The following is a 16,370-nucleotide window of genomic DNA, read 5'->3' as shown; positions in this document are numbered from 1 at the left end:
AAATTAATATAAGACCCAGTCATATTATATTATATTATATTATATTATATTATATTATATTATATTATATTATATTACATTACATTATATTATATTATATTATATCTAGTCTTACAGTAAAATAAGACCAGGTCTTACATTAATTTTTTCTCCAAAAGATGCATTAGAGCTGATTGTCTGGCTAGGTCTTATTTTCGGGGAAACATGGTAATAATTCTCACTATCATTTTTTGTGGAAGTGTGGGGCATGGAAGGACCTTGGATCAGGGATTCTGGTAGACTTGGGCTTTCACACATTACTTTACTTTTGTATGTTAATCTGGCCAGATCACTTAACATCTCAGGGACTTTCCTTCCATGTTTACAAAATGAGGATGCTAAATCCTGCCTGACACTTCTGTTATGAGAACTGAGTAAGTAACTTCATATAAAGTATTTTGAACACTGCAATATTTATAACAGAAATACTAAATAACATTAAGATCATTTTTTGTCTAGGTTCCTTCAACTCTTACAGAATGATTCTCCTCCACCCTTTCCTTAGGTATCTGCAATGTGTTTCCAATATCGTGAGTACACATCCTCTCCTTTGGATAACTTCCAATACATTATTCACCTTTTCAAAGCACAACTCCCAGAAAAGAACTGAAAAGAACAGAGAACTCTAGGTGTAGTGCTACCTATCTACACTAGAGTGGAACCATCTTACTTCCTTAATGTAGATGACTCACTGCTTTAACAGTTGTCTCTTCTACTGGTTTACCACAGGGCCAGAATATCTTGACTGGCATTAGGAGTCTCAAGGGATGTGCAAATGAACATCTCAATTAAGACGAGTTTTAAATATTAACCAATAACAACCATTAATGAATAATGCCACCTGTACAGCAACTTGGATGAAGCCCAAATCCATACGAGCAAGGCTGCTTTATGTTAAAACTCATAGTGGATCATTCACATTGTACGCAGTGCTCTGGGTGACCACTGGAATTATGCCACGAGGCAGCTCCATTAATATGACACGGATAAAATCAAAGATGGAAGAACCCAAAGCCCCTTATCAGGGCTGCAAGGGGTCTCAAGGAGTTATTGCATCTGTTAGATAGAAGGAAAGTAACACAGAGATATCGATGCAGCTCTCATACTTCTGTTAAGACATCATCTAGAGTTTGCATTAAAAATATTCATGCTTGGGCTCCACTGCTAGAAAATATGATTCACTAGTTCTGGGGGTCATCAACATAGATGACCCAAATGCAGATGATTTATAGGCCACAGCTGAAAAAAGTGCTAAATTCAGTAAGTTTGGATACAAACCTAGTCCATCTCTTCAAGATGTGCTTCGCAGGACAAAACACCACCAGTGGCCTTGAGAAGGGTCAGGCGAGGGAAGGGGTGATATTTGCCAAGGGCTTGGACTGGGCTGTGTCAGTATTTATTGCTCTTGCCAGCTGGGCTCGGAACAAGTGCTATATCATGATGACCTTTCCCTATAATGGGCAGTAAGCATCAAGTACAACTGTCGTAACACAAGGGCAAAATTCATTTTCTTCCATAAGACCAGACCCATTACTCAGCCGCCTCCAATACTTCAGCACCATGGACAGCTCAATGTACATGGCTGGCTGCGAGCTCCACCTCTCTCTACTACTAAGAACTGGCTGGCAGCTTGGCAGCTTAAGGTTCCTGGGAGAAGGTGAGAAAGATGAAAGCTACCTCTCACCTTTGGCCCATCTCAGAGAAGTAAGTCATCCACATGGCTATAGAAGTGGTAGACAACAGAACTAGTATTTGAATCCAGGTTTGTATTACTCTATCGTCTCTGCTCTTAGTCATTAAACTATTTGCCACGAGCTCGAGCAAGTTCCTTAGCCTCTTAATACCTACATTTATAGATGCATGGAAGTAAATATTGAAATTTTGAATGTTTCCAAGGAGTAACATTCTAAAGTTGAGGAGTATTGACTGGTGAGTATAGTGGTCAAAATTTGACCTATTGATTTTCCCAACCTCATTGTTCGTCAGTCTTCCTCTTGCATCCCCATATTCCAGCACACCCATGTCCTGGCAATTGCTCCAGTCCCAAGCTCCACGTGATCTACAGGTGTGGCTGCTTCTGGAAAGATGGCTCCCATTGCTCTGCCACGTCACACTCAAAATTTTGTCTGTCTCCTGTTAACATATTATTTGATAGGTATGAACCAAATGTCTTATCCTTAGGTCAGAAAATCTATTAAATGTGTATGAGAAATACTGAACTTATTTACAGTTCAAGTGAAAAACGAGCAGGGGCTCAGGCACCAGGGTGAGGTGGGAGCAATCATAGGATATATTAATAGAAGTCTGAGTGTTTCAGAAAAAGGAGGTGGAAGCTACACTATGTACAGAAAATACTGAAGGTATCGGTGCTAAGTTCTGAACACTATAACTTAACAATCTGAGATAAAATTGAGTTACATTGAGATATGACTGACAAACAAAAGGTTAGAATCTCAAAAACATTCAATACATATCCAATGGGAAAAGATGTATTTTTTAAATGGTGCTAATATGATGCTAGAAGTCAGAAGGGTGGTTACCTCGGGAGGGTATTAATTGGGAGGGGGCATAAGGAAGCTGAGATGCTAGCAATGTTTTATGCTTTGATCTGGGTGGACTCCTATGTAAAATTCATTAAGTTGGATATTTAAGATATCCCTCTTTATTGTATTTATGACCAACTTCAATACAGTTGAACATGGTAATGCCAAGTGAGAAAGGGTTTTGGGGAAACACGTACCACCCATCCTACTGGAGTATGTAAAGTGGAAAAACTTTCCAGGGGTACTTTAGCAATAGATATCAAGGACCTTAATCGGTCTGTTGGACCATGCTTTGTGAATGATTATAGTGACTACAGTATCTCACTAATTCTAATTAGTTGGGGGAAGAGTAAATGGTAGGAGACAAGATACTTCTAAAGTACATTTACAGGGCATGAGACATGAGTATTCTTTAGGACATTCAGGACATTCCAACAAAGCTCTGACAGTCTTCTCTGTCACATTTTTTCAATTACTAAATACCATTTTGGAGGGGAACACTTTCCGTTTGGAACAGAGTTCACAACCATGATAAAAACCGTGGGTTCTCTGATATAGCTCAATCTTTCTGCACTCACATCTGAGTTCTTCCTGTATTTAACAAACCAGACACCTGCCCACGGAATAAATGCAGTCTTTAGTTCCATGCAAATAACCCAGGACTCTAAATGATAAGAGCCTAATCTGAGGCGTTGGAATGCTTCTTTTTTGCCCTGGAATATAATTCTGAGGAGGACATCTGATCTTCCAGGGGTGCAAGGTGCCCAGTAGGTGTGGGGCATGTCCAATGTTCAGCTCTTACCATCAGCAATGAAGTGTTCAGGCACATGCAGCGTGACCTTCACGGTCAGAGGACAGGAGATCTGGCTGCCACACACCATGGCCAGGATGCAGGAGCTGACCGCAATCAGTGTCAACGCCGTCTTGTTCACCGGGCTTTTCAGCAAACCTAGTAACACAAAGACACACAGAGCCTAAATCTATGTGGTGAGGAAATGGTGACAGCATGGAGTTTGGGAATCTTGTTCTTTTCCCAATGGGAAGCTGAAAAAAGGAAGCATATTTTCCAACCTCTGTGCTTGCAATGGCACCTCTGGGGCCCCTTGTTGGGTCTTGGCTTAACACCCTGAAAAACGGGCTTATTAGTCTTTTGGCAAAGCCAAAAATAAAAATAAAAAATAAAGAAAACAGACTTCCTGAAAATTGACAATTCTCACTCCTCCCCGCTCCCCTCCCAATTAGGCTGGTCATTCTTGATAATAAATAATGGCAAACTGCCCACTGTTTTTAGAAGTAAGGAGACATTGTATTGTTGAGTTCATAGGATCTAATGGAATAAGCATGGGCTTTGGAGTTTGACAATCTTAGGTACAAATGTGGACTTCAGCTTTCATGGGCTGTGGGACCTGCTTCATTCTCTGAACCTCAGGTGTCTTATGTGTATGACGAGGATAATAACAAACAGCCCACAAGGCTTTTGTGACGTGACATAGCATAGTATGCATGTCTATCATCTGAAAAGGTTTCACTTTCAGAAACTGTTAGAAGCTGAGCAGTTCAAATCCATTCCATAAGGCTTTACTCATCACTTACTATGTGAGAAACACACAGAGCAGTATGAGAAGAGCCCCTGCTCTTCAGGAGCTTATAGGGTAGTGGGCAAAGGCAGCCTTATCCGCAGCTAATTAGAATCCAAGGCAAGTTGTATTAAGAGCTACATAGTAGAGAGGCACAGGGTGGGGGAGGGGAGTTTTGCCTGGGAAAATTAAAGACACTTAATTTCACGTATGCAGTAGAACGAGCAGATTGGATCTGCATGGCAAGGAGACCACTGTGCCAGCAAAGAAAATCTAAAGACAATGTCTTGAGCCTCCCACCCCCCATGTTTCGTTCTTTAGGCTTTGCTATTCACATCTATTCTCTAGGTTTACATGACTATTCTTAATGCAATGTCTCCCAAATTTCTATTACCCACTGGGCTCTTCTTTGGAGCAAACCTTTATTCCACACCTCCTGCACATCTCTTTATGGCTGTCCCATGGGCATGACAGAAAGAACACATGCAAAGCTGGACACTTAATCTTTTCCTGAAAGCCTCCTCTTCCTCCTTCTCCTGGGACGATCCCCCAACTTACTGAAAGCACCACATTTAAACTGGCCAGAAACCTAGATGTCATCTTTCGGTTTCCTGTCTCGTTCCTTGACAGCATCTAAGTAGCCATGCAGTCCTATTTACTCTGTCCCTCGCATTTTCACCTCTTTCCCCTCATATCCTCTACTGCCCGTCTGCTTGTGAGAGAAGAAATGTGTGGGCACATCTTCCCATCACACTCCCAGCTGGAACTCCTCGGGCTGTTTTACAGGATCTGGATACAGGATGGGATCCATGCTCATGAGCCTGGCATCCGAAACCTTTCATGATGGGTCTTTCTACTCAGACCTACTTGGTCCAGATGCTGGCAGGGCTGCGTTACTGCAGAGCCACCACGGTCAACACTCTCATCATGTTACTACTAGCACAGGGGTTATTTCTTTTTCAGAGAATGCCATTCGTTTCCTGGTCCCCTGATCATTCATTGAGATCAATAATAAACAGAAATTTCTCTTCCTCTAGACAATCCAACTGCATACGTTTATTGTGTTTCCCAAAATATCTTATTTAAACACTAGAGTCTACTAACTACATAGTAAATCCTGAAGGGCAGGCAGAGTGTCTTTTGCTTAGCACTGTATCCCAATGCTTAGCACAGCGTCTGGCACGTGACAGAATCTTCGTAAATGCATCATAATTTCCAGGGGTGAAAGGAACACTATTAGCAACCTGACACAGGTACTGAACAATCAAAAAGCATCCCAGCAATAAACAATCAACACTGCCGGACTGATGGGGCATAATAGAACAAGAGTCCATGTGACAGCCCACTGGGAGCTTTTTTGTATTGGTATCTATTTTTCTCAATAAACAGTAAGCTGGTTGAGGGAAGGGATCCGTCCTCACCACGTTGATGTCTCTCATTTCAAGATAACAGTCTAGAACCTACCAGTTGCTTCATTTACACTTAGGGTCCTTACCTTTATTGCAAGTCCTAGGAGGATACATAGCTTATGGTAGATGCTAGTCTTACATTTGTGGTTGTTATATGTGTTAAATGGAAGAGGAGATGAAATTAAAAAAATAAATCAATCAATAAAAAAGGTGGTGCTGGTGTGAGGAGGTAAAGAATCCCTAAATCTAAAACGACCACAGAAAAAAACAGGAACACATTTTTTCTCCCTTTTGGGAGCTCTGAGAAGCTATTTCATACTCTGATAATATAAACCATTTAGTAACTAGATAGCACGACAAGCCAACATCACTGTTTTCTACTAGAAAGAGTAAGGACTGGGGGTTGGTGCCCTGTACAGGTCTTTCCTGAAAACATCAACATATTACTCTGAGCCTAGTCATTTAACAATCCTCCTCCCCCAAATAACAGTTTAGCGGCAGCGGCACTCAGTTTCTACTTTGGATTCCATGGGCTCTGCCCTGAGGGAACATGTAAGGATGAGTCCAGCACAAACACATTTTTGGGAAGGTAAACCCAGTAGCGATGTGTGAAAGGTTGTTAGAGGCTCCTCGCACGGGGAGGCAGATACTCTGGATGGACTGCAGTGCACGGCGGGACTCCGAGAAGGCATCTCTCAGACTGGCCCTTACAGTGGCAGAAACGGATGTGATCAAGACATCCCCTGCACTCATCAAGCAACTAGCAGAAATACCACCCCGGCTCCACAGGGCTGATTTCTGAGGGCTCAGGGGCAGGAGTGGGGTGGCTCCTGCTATCTCCCTGGGCTCACACTGGGCTAATTGCATCCCCTGTGTCATTTAAACATTCACAGTAACCCAGCGTCTTTAAGAATCAATGGGGTGGGGAGTAAAATCACATTCACTTACTGGTTCTGTTTCCTCATCTAGAAAAAGGAATACTTCAAGAGTGTAGTAGGAACTGAGTGAGACAGCAAATGTCAAGCGCCTAGCACAGTTTCTGGCACGTGGTAGGCCGTGGGCAAATGATCACTTTCAAGGCAGGTATCAGTATTTATCTCATCACTGATGGCAGAGGCCAGGACCTATTTACCTCTCTGTCCAGCACATTACCAGGATGCGTTAGGAACTGCACTATTCTTTACAGAAAATGAAGACAAAAAGAGTGGCGAGTGCAAGGAGAGTGGTAAAAAGAGGTAGGGAGTGGAAGACAGAATGAGAGTAAACAGCAGCGTGGCGCACATGTTCACTCAGTGAAAGCCTGAGTCACCACAGTTGTCTCTGAAGTCCAGGAGGAAGAAAACATGCAGGTGAGGTCTGTACTCAGGCCGGATGCCAGAGGAGTAGCCTCGGGGCTTGGGGCGTTTCCATGGCAACTGGACCTGGCAGGAACTTCACAGCCGGACTCAAACAGAAGTGATTTTTCTTCCTTTTTTTTTAAAAATTAATTTTTATTAAATGTATTGGGGTGACATTGGATAGTAAAATTATATAGGTTTCAAGTGTGCGTTTCTATGATATATCGTCTATGTATCACATTGTATATTCCCCACCCGGAGTTAGATCTCCTTCCATCACCATATATGTGACCCCCTTTACCCTCTTCTACCTTCCCCCTCCACCCTTACCCTCTGGTAACCACTAAACTGCTGTCTGTGTTTATGAGTTTTTGTTTCTCTTGTTCATTTGTTGCTTTCAGTTTTATATCCCACATACTCGTATGATTCTTTATTACGAGTACAACTCAACAACAAAATAAGCAAACAAGCAAACAGACAATAGTTTAGTGGTTAGCAGAGGATAAGGTGAGAGGGGGATAGTAGATGAGAGGAAAAGGGATCAAATATATGGTGATGGAAGGAGAACGGACTGGGTGGTGAGCACATACCATGATATAGATGATGTAGTGAAGAATTGTATACTTGAGACCTAGGTAACTTCACTAACAATTGTCACCCCAATAAACTTTGATTAAAAATAAAAAGCAAACAAACCCATTTAAAAAATGGGCAGAAGACCCAAACAGACACTTCTCCCAAGAAGACAAACAAATGTCCAACAGATATATGAGAAATGCTCAACTTCACTAGCTATTAGGGAAATCCAATGAAAACTACCATGAGATACCACCTCACACCTGTTAGAATGGCTATTCTCAGCTAGACTAGTAATAACAAAGGTTGGAGAGGCTGTGGAGAAAAAGGAACCCTCATACACTGTTGGTGGGAATGCAGATTGGTGCAGCCGCTATGGAAAACAGTATGGAGATTCTTCAAAATATTAAGAATAGAATTACCATACAACACAGCAATCCTTCTTCTGGGTATCTACTCAAAACATCTGAAAACATTTATCCGTGAAGATACATGTACACTTATGTTCATTTCAGCATTATTCAGAGGTGAGTTTTTATGAGTTCCTGGCCCAGGAAACTGAGTAGCAGCACTTAGCTCTGAGTAAGGTTATAGACAGAGGCAAGGGAGAAACTATGTAACCCATAATATCCACGCCCTCCTCATCTAGGCTCTGTACTGCAGTGTGGGAAGCAGGGACAGGGAAAAAAGCCTCCATGTGTTATGTAATTACTATGATCCAGGCAGCATCCCTAGCACTTACAGCCAGCCAGCCATCCGTCCGTCCGTCCGTCCGTCCGTCCATCCATCCATCCATCCATCCATCCATCCATCCAACCAGCCAATTTATATTGAACATCAAGTCTTTCCCTGCACTGTTCTAGGTATAGGGAAAAAGACAGTGAACAAAGCAGCCAACATTTGAAGCTTACATTTTAGTGGTGGAGAATTATGTCAGGTAATCTTAAAGCAACTGTTACTTCTATCCTCATTTTACACACACACAGAGGAGCAGAGCAATGAAATGACTTGTCTAAGGTCACCCAATTTGTATGTGGCACAGACAGAATTAGAACCAGTTCTTTCCAGCATCTGCCCTATATCCCTTCCACTTCACCCCAGAATAAGGGTCCCAGAATGGCATCATGTTCCAGGAAGAACATGGCCTTTGAAGCCGTATATGCCTATGTTCAAATCCTGGCTCAAGCACAAAATCTCCATGTGACACTTGCCCATTGACAAAATGCCTCCATCTGAGAAATGGGAACAGTGGTCTTTTCTTCAGAGCTGATGGGAGGACAAGAAAAATATAATGCACATAATCGGCAAACAAAGAAAAGAAAACTTGATAAATGATAGTTCCGGATCATGACTTCAGGTCCCCAGATGGCTAGGGCCACAGTTATCCCTGGTTTACATCCCAGTTGGCAGTTCCTGCCCCATCACTTTTGAGGGAGTGAACTGTGCTGTAGGAATCGAATTTCATCAGGGCATATTGATTGCTAGAACTGGAGAAACTTAATAATCTAATTTCCCTTTCATTTCCCTTCCCTCTTACCCCTCAACTCCTCTCATGGCAGAAGAGGACGGCATAAAATGCATTGCTTGAGAAATCCGACCAGAAATAACTCAGCATTGTTGATCCACGTGCTGCCTATAATTTGGAGTTTGATTGATTCTCTGTTTCAAGATGCCAGGTTGAGAGAAGAAAATCAAATTTAACTTAAATGTGGAATTAAATCAATCACATTTTACAATGAAGAAAATAGATCTAACCCCATGAGACCACTGTATGTGGAAACCTTAAATCTGTCATATGTCCTTCTTCCTGACATTCCCAGGCAAAAGAGACCAGGTCCTAAGCCAAGAAGTCATTTTTTTCTTTAAATGGCATATGGGGTTGGGGTGAGGGCCAGGGGTTCTCGGAACCCAGGATATTAGGGTAGAGGAGCCCAGGAAGAATAAGCTGGGACTTGACTGTAGACATAGAAATTTATATCCAGACTCCTCCATTCAATAGTTGCCTATTTTGGGCAAGCTACCTACACGCTCAGAGGCTCAGTGTTCTAATCTATAAAATGGTAATGAGAATCTCTAACTGGTAGAGGAGCTGGGTAGATTAAATGGGAGATCGTAATCACAACACTAAGCACACACCCTCAGGGGTCTATGAGCTCTTGGTATCTTTCCTTTCATCCCAATTCCTCAAAACCTCACTACCCAATACTTGGCATCTACATGGGTACCAGCAGGGCATACGGGATTTTCACTGAAGCTGGAATTCTGGCTTTTACACTTAGCTGTTGGCCACCATGGATGAGTCACCTAATCCTCTCAACTTCAATGTCCTTATCTAGAAACTAATTTGTTCAATAAGTAGTTACTTAAAGTGCATCTACTATGTGCCAGATCTCATATTTTGTGCCCTCCTATTATTTCCAGTGTCTATAAGTATGTCTGAATATATTAGTATCTATTGAATATATATTAGTATCTATCTGAATATATAGGTATCTGTTGAATGAGTGAATGAATGACTGAATGGATGCTTAAATGCTGTTCCCCATTCCACCAAGAGGGGTCAGTTTCAGAATATTGCTATTAGTTCTTTTCTAGACAAACATATTCATTTACTGTCTTCAGCAGAGATCGGTCTCTTCCCAGACAGCAATCATGCAAAAACCCCTGGAGAAGTTGCCAACCATCCTGTACATGAGGGTGACGCCTGCGGATTGCTGGTGTGCCCCCTTAACCTTACGGAGTGCCTCATGAGATTCAGGCTGCACCTGAGCTCCAGTACCTCTGTGCTTCTCTGCTTATTTCTGGAAACTGAAATTGGGACACATCGTCTGACAACTGCAAGTGTCACGCTAGAGGCAGGAGGGAAGAATATTTGAAACTGGGGCTTTCTCAGAACTCGAGGGAAGGTGGCCCCCTCTCTCAGCCTGACTCGCGTCTGGATTCTGCACACGCCACTTCAGTGTGATGTATCCATACGGGGCATCCCTTCCCCCATCTTGCCCACCTGGGGCCAAGCCTCTCCTCAGCTCCCCTTCCCCATCTTTACCATGAACTAGTTTCTTGTGTTCTCTGGCTCTCTGACCTTGGCGCTCTCAAATACACAGTGTCCTTTAAATCATTTGTAATTTTCCCAATCTCCCACCTTCCGAAGGATTTTCCTTTATAAGATCTGTGCAAACGTTCATCCAGGCTTTGCATACTTGCAGAGACAGCAAACTCAACCCATACATCAAGCAACAATTCTACTCTCAGACAGTTGTACTAAACAGGGCTAGAATCTCATTCTAGGAGCCAGTCGCTGCTTCTCAGGCCAAATGGGATGTATCTAGTACCTCTTCTTCGGGGCCGCTATTATTTCATTAGTTAAAGGTGGCAATTAGGTTGCCTTGAACCCCCTTTCCTCCAAACCAAACACTGCCAGCTTTATTAGTCTGAAGTTCTTTGTTAAGTCTCCGTATTACACTTTGTATAGATTTGCTCTTTTACGATGGCTTCCCTAGTAAAGCATATGCCATCACCATCACCATCATCACCACCAGTACCACCACCACCACCACCACCACCACCACCACCACCACCGCCACCAGCACCACCAACAACAATTATAAAAACACCATGTGCCTGACAATATAACTAAACATCGTGCAGGCAGCATCTCACTTAATCTCCACAGAAAGTTCACAGGATGCCGTCTATTTTCACCCACAGTTACAGCTGAGGACATTGAGGGCCACCCCTTGCCAAAGGCTGTGTAGCTCAAAGGAACAGGACAGAAATGGAAAACCATTTGATTTCAGTGTGCAAGCTCTTAACCTTCACCCTCCATAATGTCTCCACTGATGTGCGAGATGTGCCGTGAGCAGAGAAGATCCAGCCTTCATTGCCAAGCTCCTTATAGATCTCAGCTCGCCCTGTGGTCCTGTGGTGATGATGGGGAGACTCATAGCGGCCTCGCCATCCCACCTCATGCTGACTTCAGGTTTTCAAAGGAACATCTCTGCATTACCAAAGGGGGGCAGAAGGCGAGAGGGACAAGCCAGATGGCTGTTTTCCTCCTCTCTGACCCCAGAGAAATACTACCTGGTCTCACCTAGTTCCGTGTGCTACTTTGGGGCCGTTGGGGAACACGTTGGCCAGCTCTGTTCCATGAATAAGAAGGCTTGGATCGCGGCACCCTGGGGAAGACAGCACCACTGGCAGCACACACTGACTACTGAATCTCTCTACGGCAATTACAGACAGCTGTGCCTGGAAGCGTGAAGGCAACGTCAAGTGATGCCAGCGGAGACGGTGGTGATCGTGTTGGTGCTGAAAATGGCACATAGTGTCATTTTTATCAAGTTTTTATCCATTTACCAATATTCCCAAATCTCTCATTCACTTTTCACCCAAATCCTCTGCAGGAGGCATTGCTATGATCTCCCGTATACAGATGAGGAACCAGAGACTTAATGGTGAGCTCACGTTTAGACGCAGAGGGATAATGGGCCTGGGAGCCCCCTCACCTGACCCACAGCCCACTGCTCTTTCCACAACATCATACGCTGCTCTCACTGGCAAGGACTGAAGGTATGATTAGACCTGTGGCCCCTACCTCCTGACCCACTGAACAGACAAGTGCATCCAAATGCCCCAAAGAGCCAGGGCAGATATTTCTCACAAAATAAAATGTATCATGAAAAGAAAACTTACCCATTTTCAAGAAATTCTGGGACATGCTACATTTTACATTTATCTCTTGAAATGAGTATATATCTGGTATTAAAATCTCTGAAAAGTCTTACATTCAATTCTCTTTAGTAGGATTTCACCTGGTGTTTCCTAGAAGCATTAATATATTGCAGAACCATTATTGTATGGAACAAAGTAGGGAAACCAAATTTATACAAAAGTTGTTGTTCGCAATATCAGTAGCTTCCAATCAATTAATTATTTGCTCTATGCCAGGCACTGTGCTAAAGACTCTATGTGCATTTAGCTATTTAAACTTCTCAACAATCTTGCAAGGCTGGGACTACTGCCTCCATCTACAAATGGGAGAAGCAAGGCTGAACCATGGTCAGTTTTGTCTGACTCCAACGTCTGCACTCTTCTGGCTCCCAAGTGTTAGAAGAAAATGGAGTTTTAGAGTCACAGGAAAATACGTGCAAAGAAGGAAAAGAGGCAGGTACAAGAGGCCAGTTTGGGAGGATGGAGACTATTCAACTGATACTTTGCAGGCTGATGAAATGCATTAGGGGAAGGATACAGATGCTGAACTCAATAGATGAAATTGCAGTGTGCGGACAAGCCGTGGAGAAGGAGATTCAAAAGCGCTGAAGTTCTAGAAAGGCTCAGAAGTAAATGAGGAAGGAGGAGGAAAGGAAGGTAGCCTTGAGTTTCAGATTCACAGGTAATCATCAGCTGGTACTGACTTACAATTATTATTATTTTTTAAGATTTTTATTGGGGAAGGGGAACAGGACTGTATTGGAGAACAGTGTGTACTTCCAGGACTGTTTTCCAAGTCAAATTGCTGTCCTTTCAATCTTAGTTGTGGAGGGTGCCATTCAGCTTCAAGTTGTTGTCCTTTTAGTTTTAGTTGTGGAGAGTGCAGCTCAGCTCCAGGTCCAGTTGTCGTTGCTAGTTGCAGGGGGCGCAGCCCACCATCCCTTGCAGGAGTCGAACCGGCAACCTTGCGGTTGAGAGGATGCACTCCAACCAACTGAGCCATCCGGGAGCTCAGCGGCAGCTCAGCTCAAGGTGCCGTGTTCAATCTTAGTTGCAGGGGGCGCTGCCCACCATCCCTTGTGGGACTCGAGGAGTTGAACTGGCAACCTTGTGGTTGAGAGCCCGCGCTCCAACCAACAACTGAGCCATCCGGAAGGCAGCTCAGCTCAAGGTGCCGTGTTCAATCTTAGTTGCAGGGGGCCGAGCCCACCATCCCTTGTGGGACTCGAGGAATTGAACTGGCAACCTTGTGGTTGAGAGCCCACTGGCCCATGTGGGAATCGAACCGGCAGCCTTTGGAGTTAGGAGCACGGAGCTCTAACCACCTGAACCACTGGGCCAGCCCCAATTATTATTTTTTTTAAGACACAGGTGCTTGATCCTGTGCTCACCCTCTTAGACTATAGGCCATTTAGCTGTGTCACTGATTTCAGCCCACATCACTGATAGAAAGGGGCATGGCAAAGAAAAGCTGGGGACCAAGTAGTGGGTACAAAGGGACAAAGAGCAGCCATATGTTTTTAGGGCTACCAAGAAAGATCAGGGCCAATCATTTCCCGTCTCCCTGCAAGGCACATTTCTAACTGCTTTTTTTTTCAGTTTGATCAGTCACTTTTTCATTCTTCTGGAAGATGTCACTGGACTTTGGTTTGAGGTTTGTGAAAGCAGGAGGATAGAAAGAATGTTTATTGTGCATTGAACACTTACTAGTTCTGCTGTGGTGTCTTTTACCTATAGAATCTCTTTCATTCCATATGTTCACTGTCAACTCTAAGCAATGCTGCCATTATTTGACACTGGAGAAAATATAAATTCAGACAGTATTATTGACTTGCCCACAGGCTCAGAACTAGTAAGGGACAGAGATAGAATATGTACCAAGATGTATTGACCTCCAAACTCAATGTTTCTTCCATTACATCACACTGCCTCTAAAGGAAGGGGGCTTTTTGAAAATCCATGCTTTCTTCCTCCACTCTTTCTCCTGATTCTCAGATTGTACCTAAGAAATAATGGGAAATGGGGCTTTGCCTAATGGTCTATAAACGCTCTACTGCAGTTAGATTTGTCTGTCCCTTTCTTTGTGACAGGCTGCATGAATTCCCCACACACATGTGTTGTCTTTCCCACTTTACTGAACATGTCTAAGGTAGACCAGCTTCTCAAGACCAGAGAATTCCCATCCCCTGGAAGTCTGCCCTGACCATTGCAACTCACAAAGTCCCCAAATTCCTCTGAACTCCTGTCACAAGTATCATTGGCTCTAATTTGAATCACAGAATCTGAGAATTGCAGGGGACTAAAGGAATTTTGACCTTAATATATTACACAGTATAGGGAGTGACTTGCAATCCTTCCCCTCGTGGCCATCCAGCCTGCGTTTGAACATCATCAAAACTGGGAAATGATTAGCTCAAAAGAAAATGCATGATGGTGGTGGTGGTGATGCTGGTGGTGGTGGTGCTGGTGGTGGTGATGCTGGTAGTGGTGGTGCTGGTGGTGGTGCTCGTGGTGGTGGTGGTGGTGGTGGTGGTGGTGCTCGTGGTGGTGGTGGTGGTGACGGTAAAGACAATGAGGATGATGTGGATAACTTTGTGGGATGCACTTCCTGTTTATGACATATTGTGCTAAATATTTTACAGATATTACTTTATTCGATCAATCGTAAAGTTTTGTTAGCGCCTCATTTTGCAAGTAAGGAAACTGAGTCTAGCCCAAGGCTAGAAGGTTATCACTCGGCAAAGCCAGGATTCAAATACAGATCTAGATCCAAAAGCTCTTAACAGTACTCTGTAGTCTCCCTTCACAGTTTACCTTCAGTAAAAGGGCTGTGTCAGTGTGAAATGAAACTCTACTCTTAGAGCAATGGCCAGCTGAACAGTTCCTGCCCTAAAGAGTTCCACAAACTTATCTCCATCTCTTGTCTCTAAGGCAGCACTTCTGTTCTGCCGATGGGAAACAAGTCCCCTATTCTTCTGTTGTTCTAAACATTGATACTGTCATTTGTCTCCTGCATGCAGGAAATAACCATGAGCCAGAAAAGCCGAGCTAAAATAGTTGTGTTAGATTGGTTAGTCTAATACCTTACACTAAAGGTGAGGAGAACAGGAAAGCAGCCTTTGCCAACGTCACATTGCCCAGAGCCAGACCAGGAACCCATCTGTCTCAGCTCCCACAACAGTGGTTCTCTGTTCACCACTTGGGAAAGATGTCATATTTTCCGATCTTAGCCAATACCTTCTGGAATAAAGACCGTACATCTTACACCTCTCTTGCTCCCTGTGGGACTGGCCATGGTATCCTACATATGACTGTATGCTAGTCGGGTCCAACTAGAATAATTTGGTCAATAGCAACACAATCGAAATGAATGATACCTAAACATTCCCACAAAACAACCTGAAGAAACTGGTGTAAAGTCTAAAGCACAGTAGACTAAGGTAATGGGAAGAACAGAGACTTTGGAGGTTGATAAACTTGAGTTCAAATCCCAGCTCTGTCACTTTCCCGTTGACCTTCAGCAAGTCTCATTATCCTAATCTGTAAAATGTGAATAACATCTACTCCACGGGGTCATTAGAAAGATCAAACAGGAAAATATACATTGCATAGTCGGTACTCAATGAATAGCAGCTTTTATCATCATCATCATCAATTGTAAGACTGATGAATGTAGAGACTGATCTTTGTATTCAGGAAACCACCTGCATAAATTCAGGATAGGTCAAAAGTGGGAGAAAAACCATGTGGTCAGAAGGACAGTGAGTTTCTACTGAGAGAAGGTTCAAACACATGTAGGGTACCTACTACACGCTAAGCCTCTGCTGGACTCTGCATCCATTATTCAGCTTGCTCCTCACAACAACCCTTGGATCCCCATTTAATGGATCAGGACAGTAGAGCACAGGGCAGATACGTGGTTTGTTTAAGGTCATACAAGTAGTAAGCTGCAGAGCTGGTAAGGTAGGTAACTCAGGTGCATGTGACACTCTCAACAAGACAGGTCCATGTTCTGAAGGGAGTAAACAGTATTGCACTGGATTATGTCAGAAGAGAACACCAGGCAAAGGATATGGGACATGTAGCCTTGAAGCAAAGAAGTCTCAGGCAGAGGGGCTTCTGGACGGGGGTGTTGCAGAAGACACGGGAACATTGAAAGAGGGAAGGGAAACAGATATC

At 43.5% G+C, this 16,370-nt stretch overlaps 1 protein-coding gene across 4 annotated transcripts in view; it reads right to left on the bottom strand.

The window, feature by feature from the left end:
• ASTN2 (astrotactin 2) overlaps window positions 1–16,370 on the bottom strand; it is an 839,436-nt gene that overhangs the window by 500,294 nt on the left and 322,772 nt on the right. For all 4 annotated transcript variants that reach the window (XM_074330924.2, XM_019731189.3, XM_074330925.2 and 1 more), the window contains one exon: window positions 3,385–3,531. In XM_074330924.2, the coding sequence (XP_074187025.2) occupies window positions 3,385–3,531 (147 nt within the window). The remainder of the gene's footprint in view (window positions 1–3,384; window positions 3,532–16,370) is intronic.

Source organism: Rhinolophus sinicus, chromosome 16, assembly GCF_057876585.1.
Source record: "Rhinolophus sinicus isolate RSI-liver-muscle chromosome 16, RSI-T2T, whole genome shotgun sequence".
Lineage (NCBI taxonomy): Eukaryota > Metazoa > Chordata > Mammalia > Chiroptera > Rhinolophidae > Rhinolophus > Rhinolophus sinicus.
Note: the sequence above shows the minus strand (reverse complement) of the source record. Positions and strands in the feature narration are given on the sequence as shown.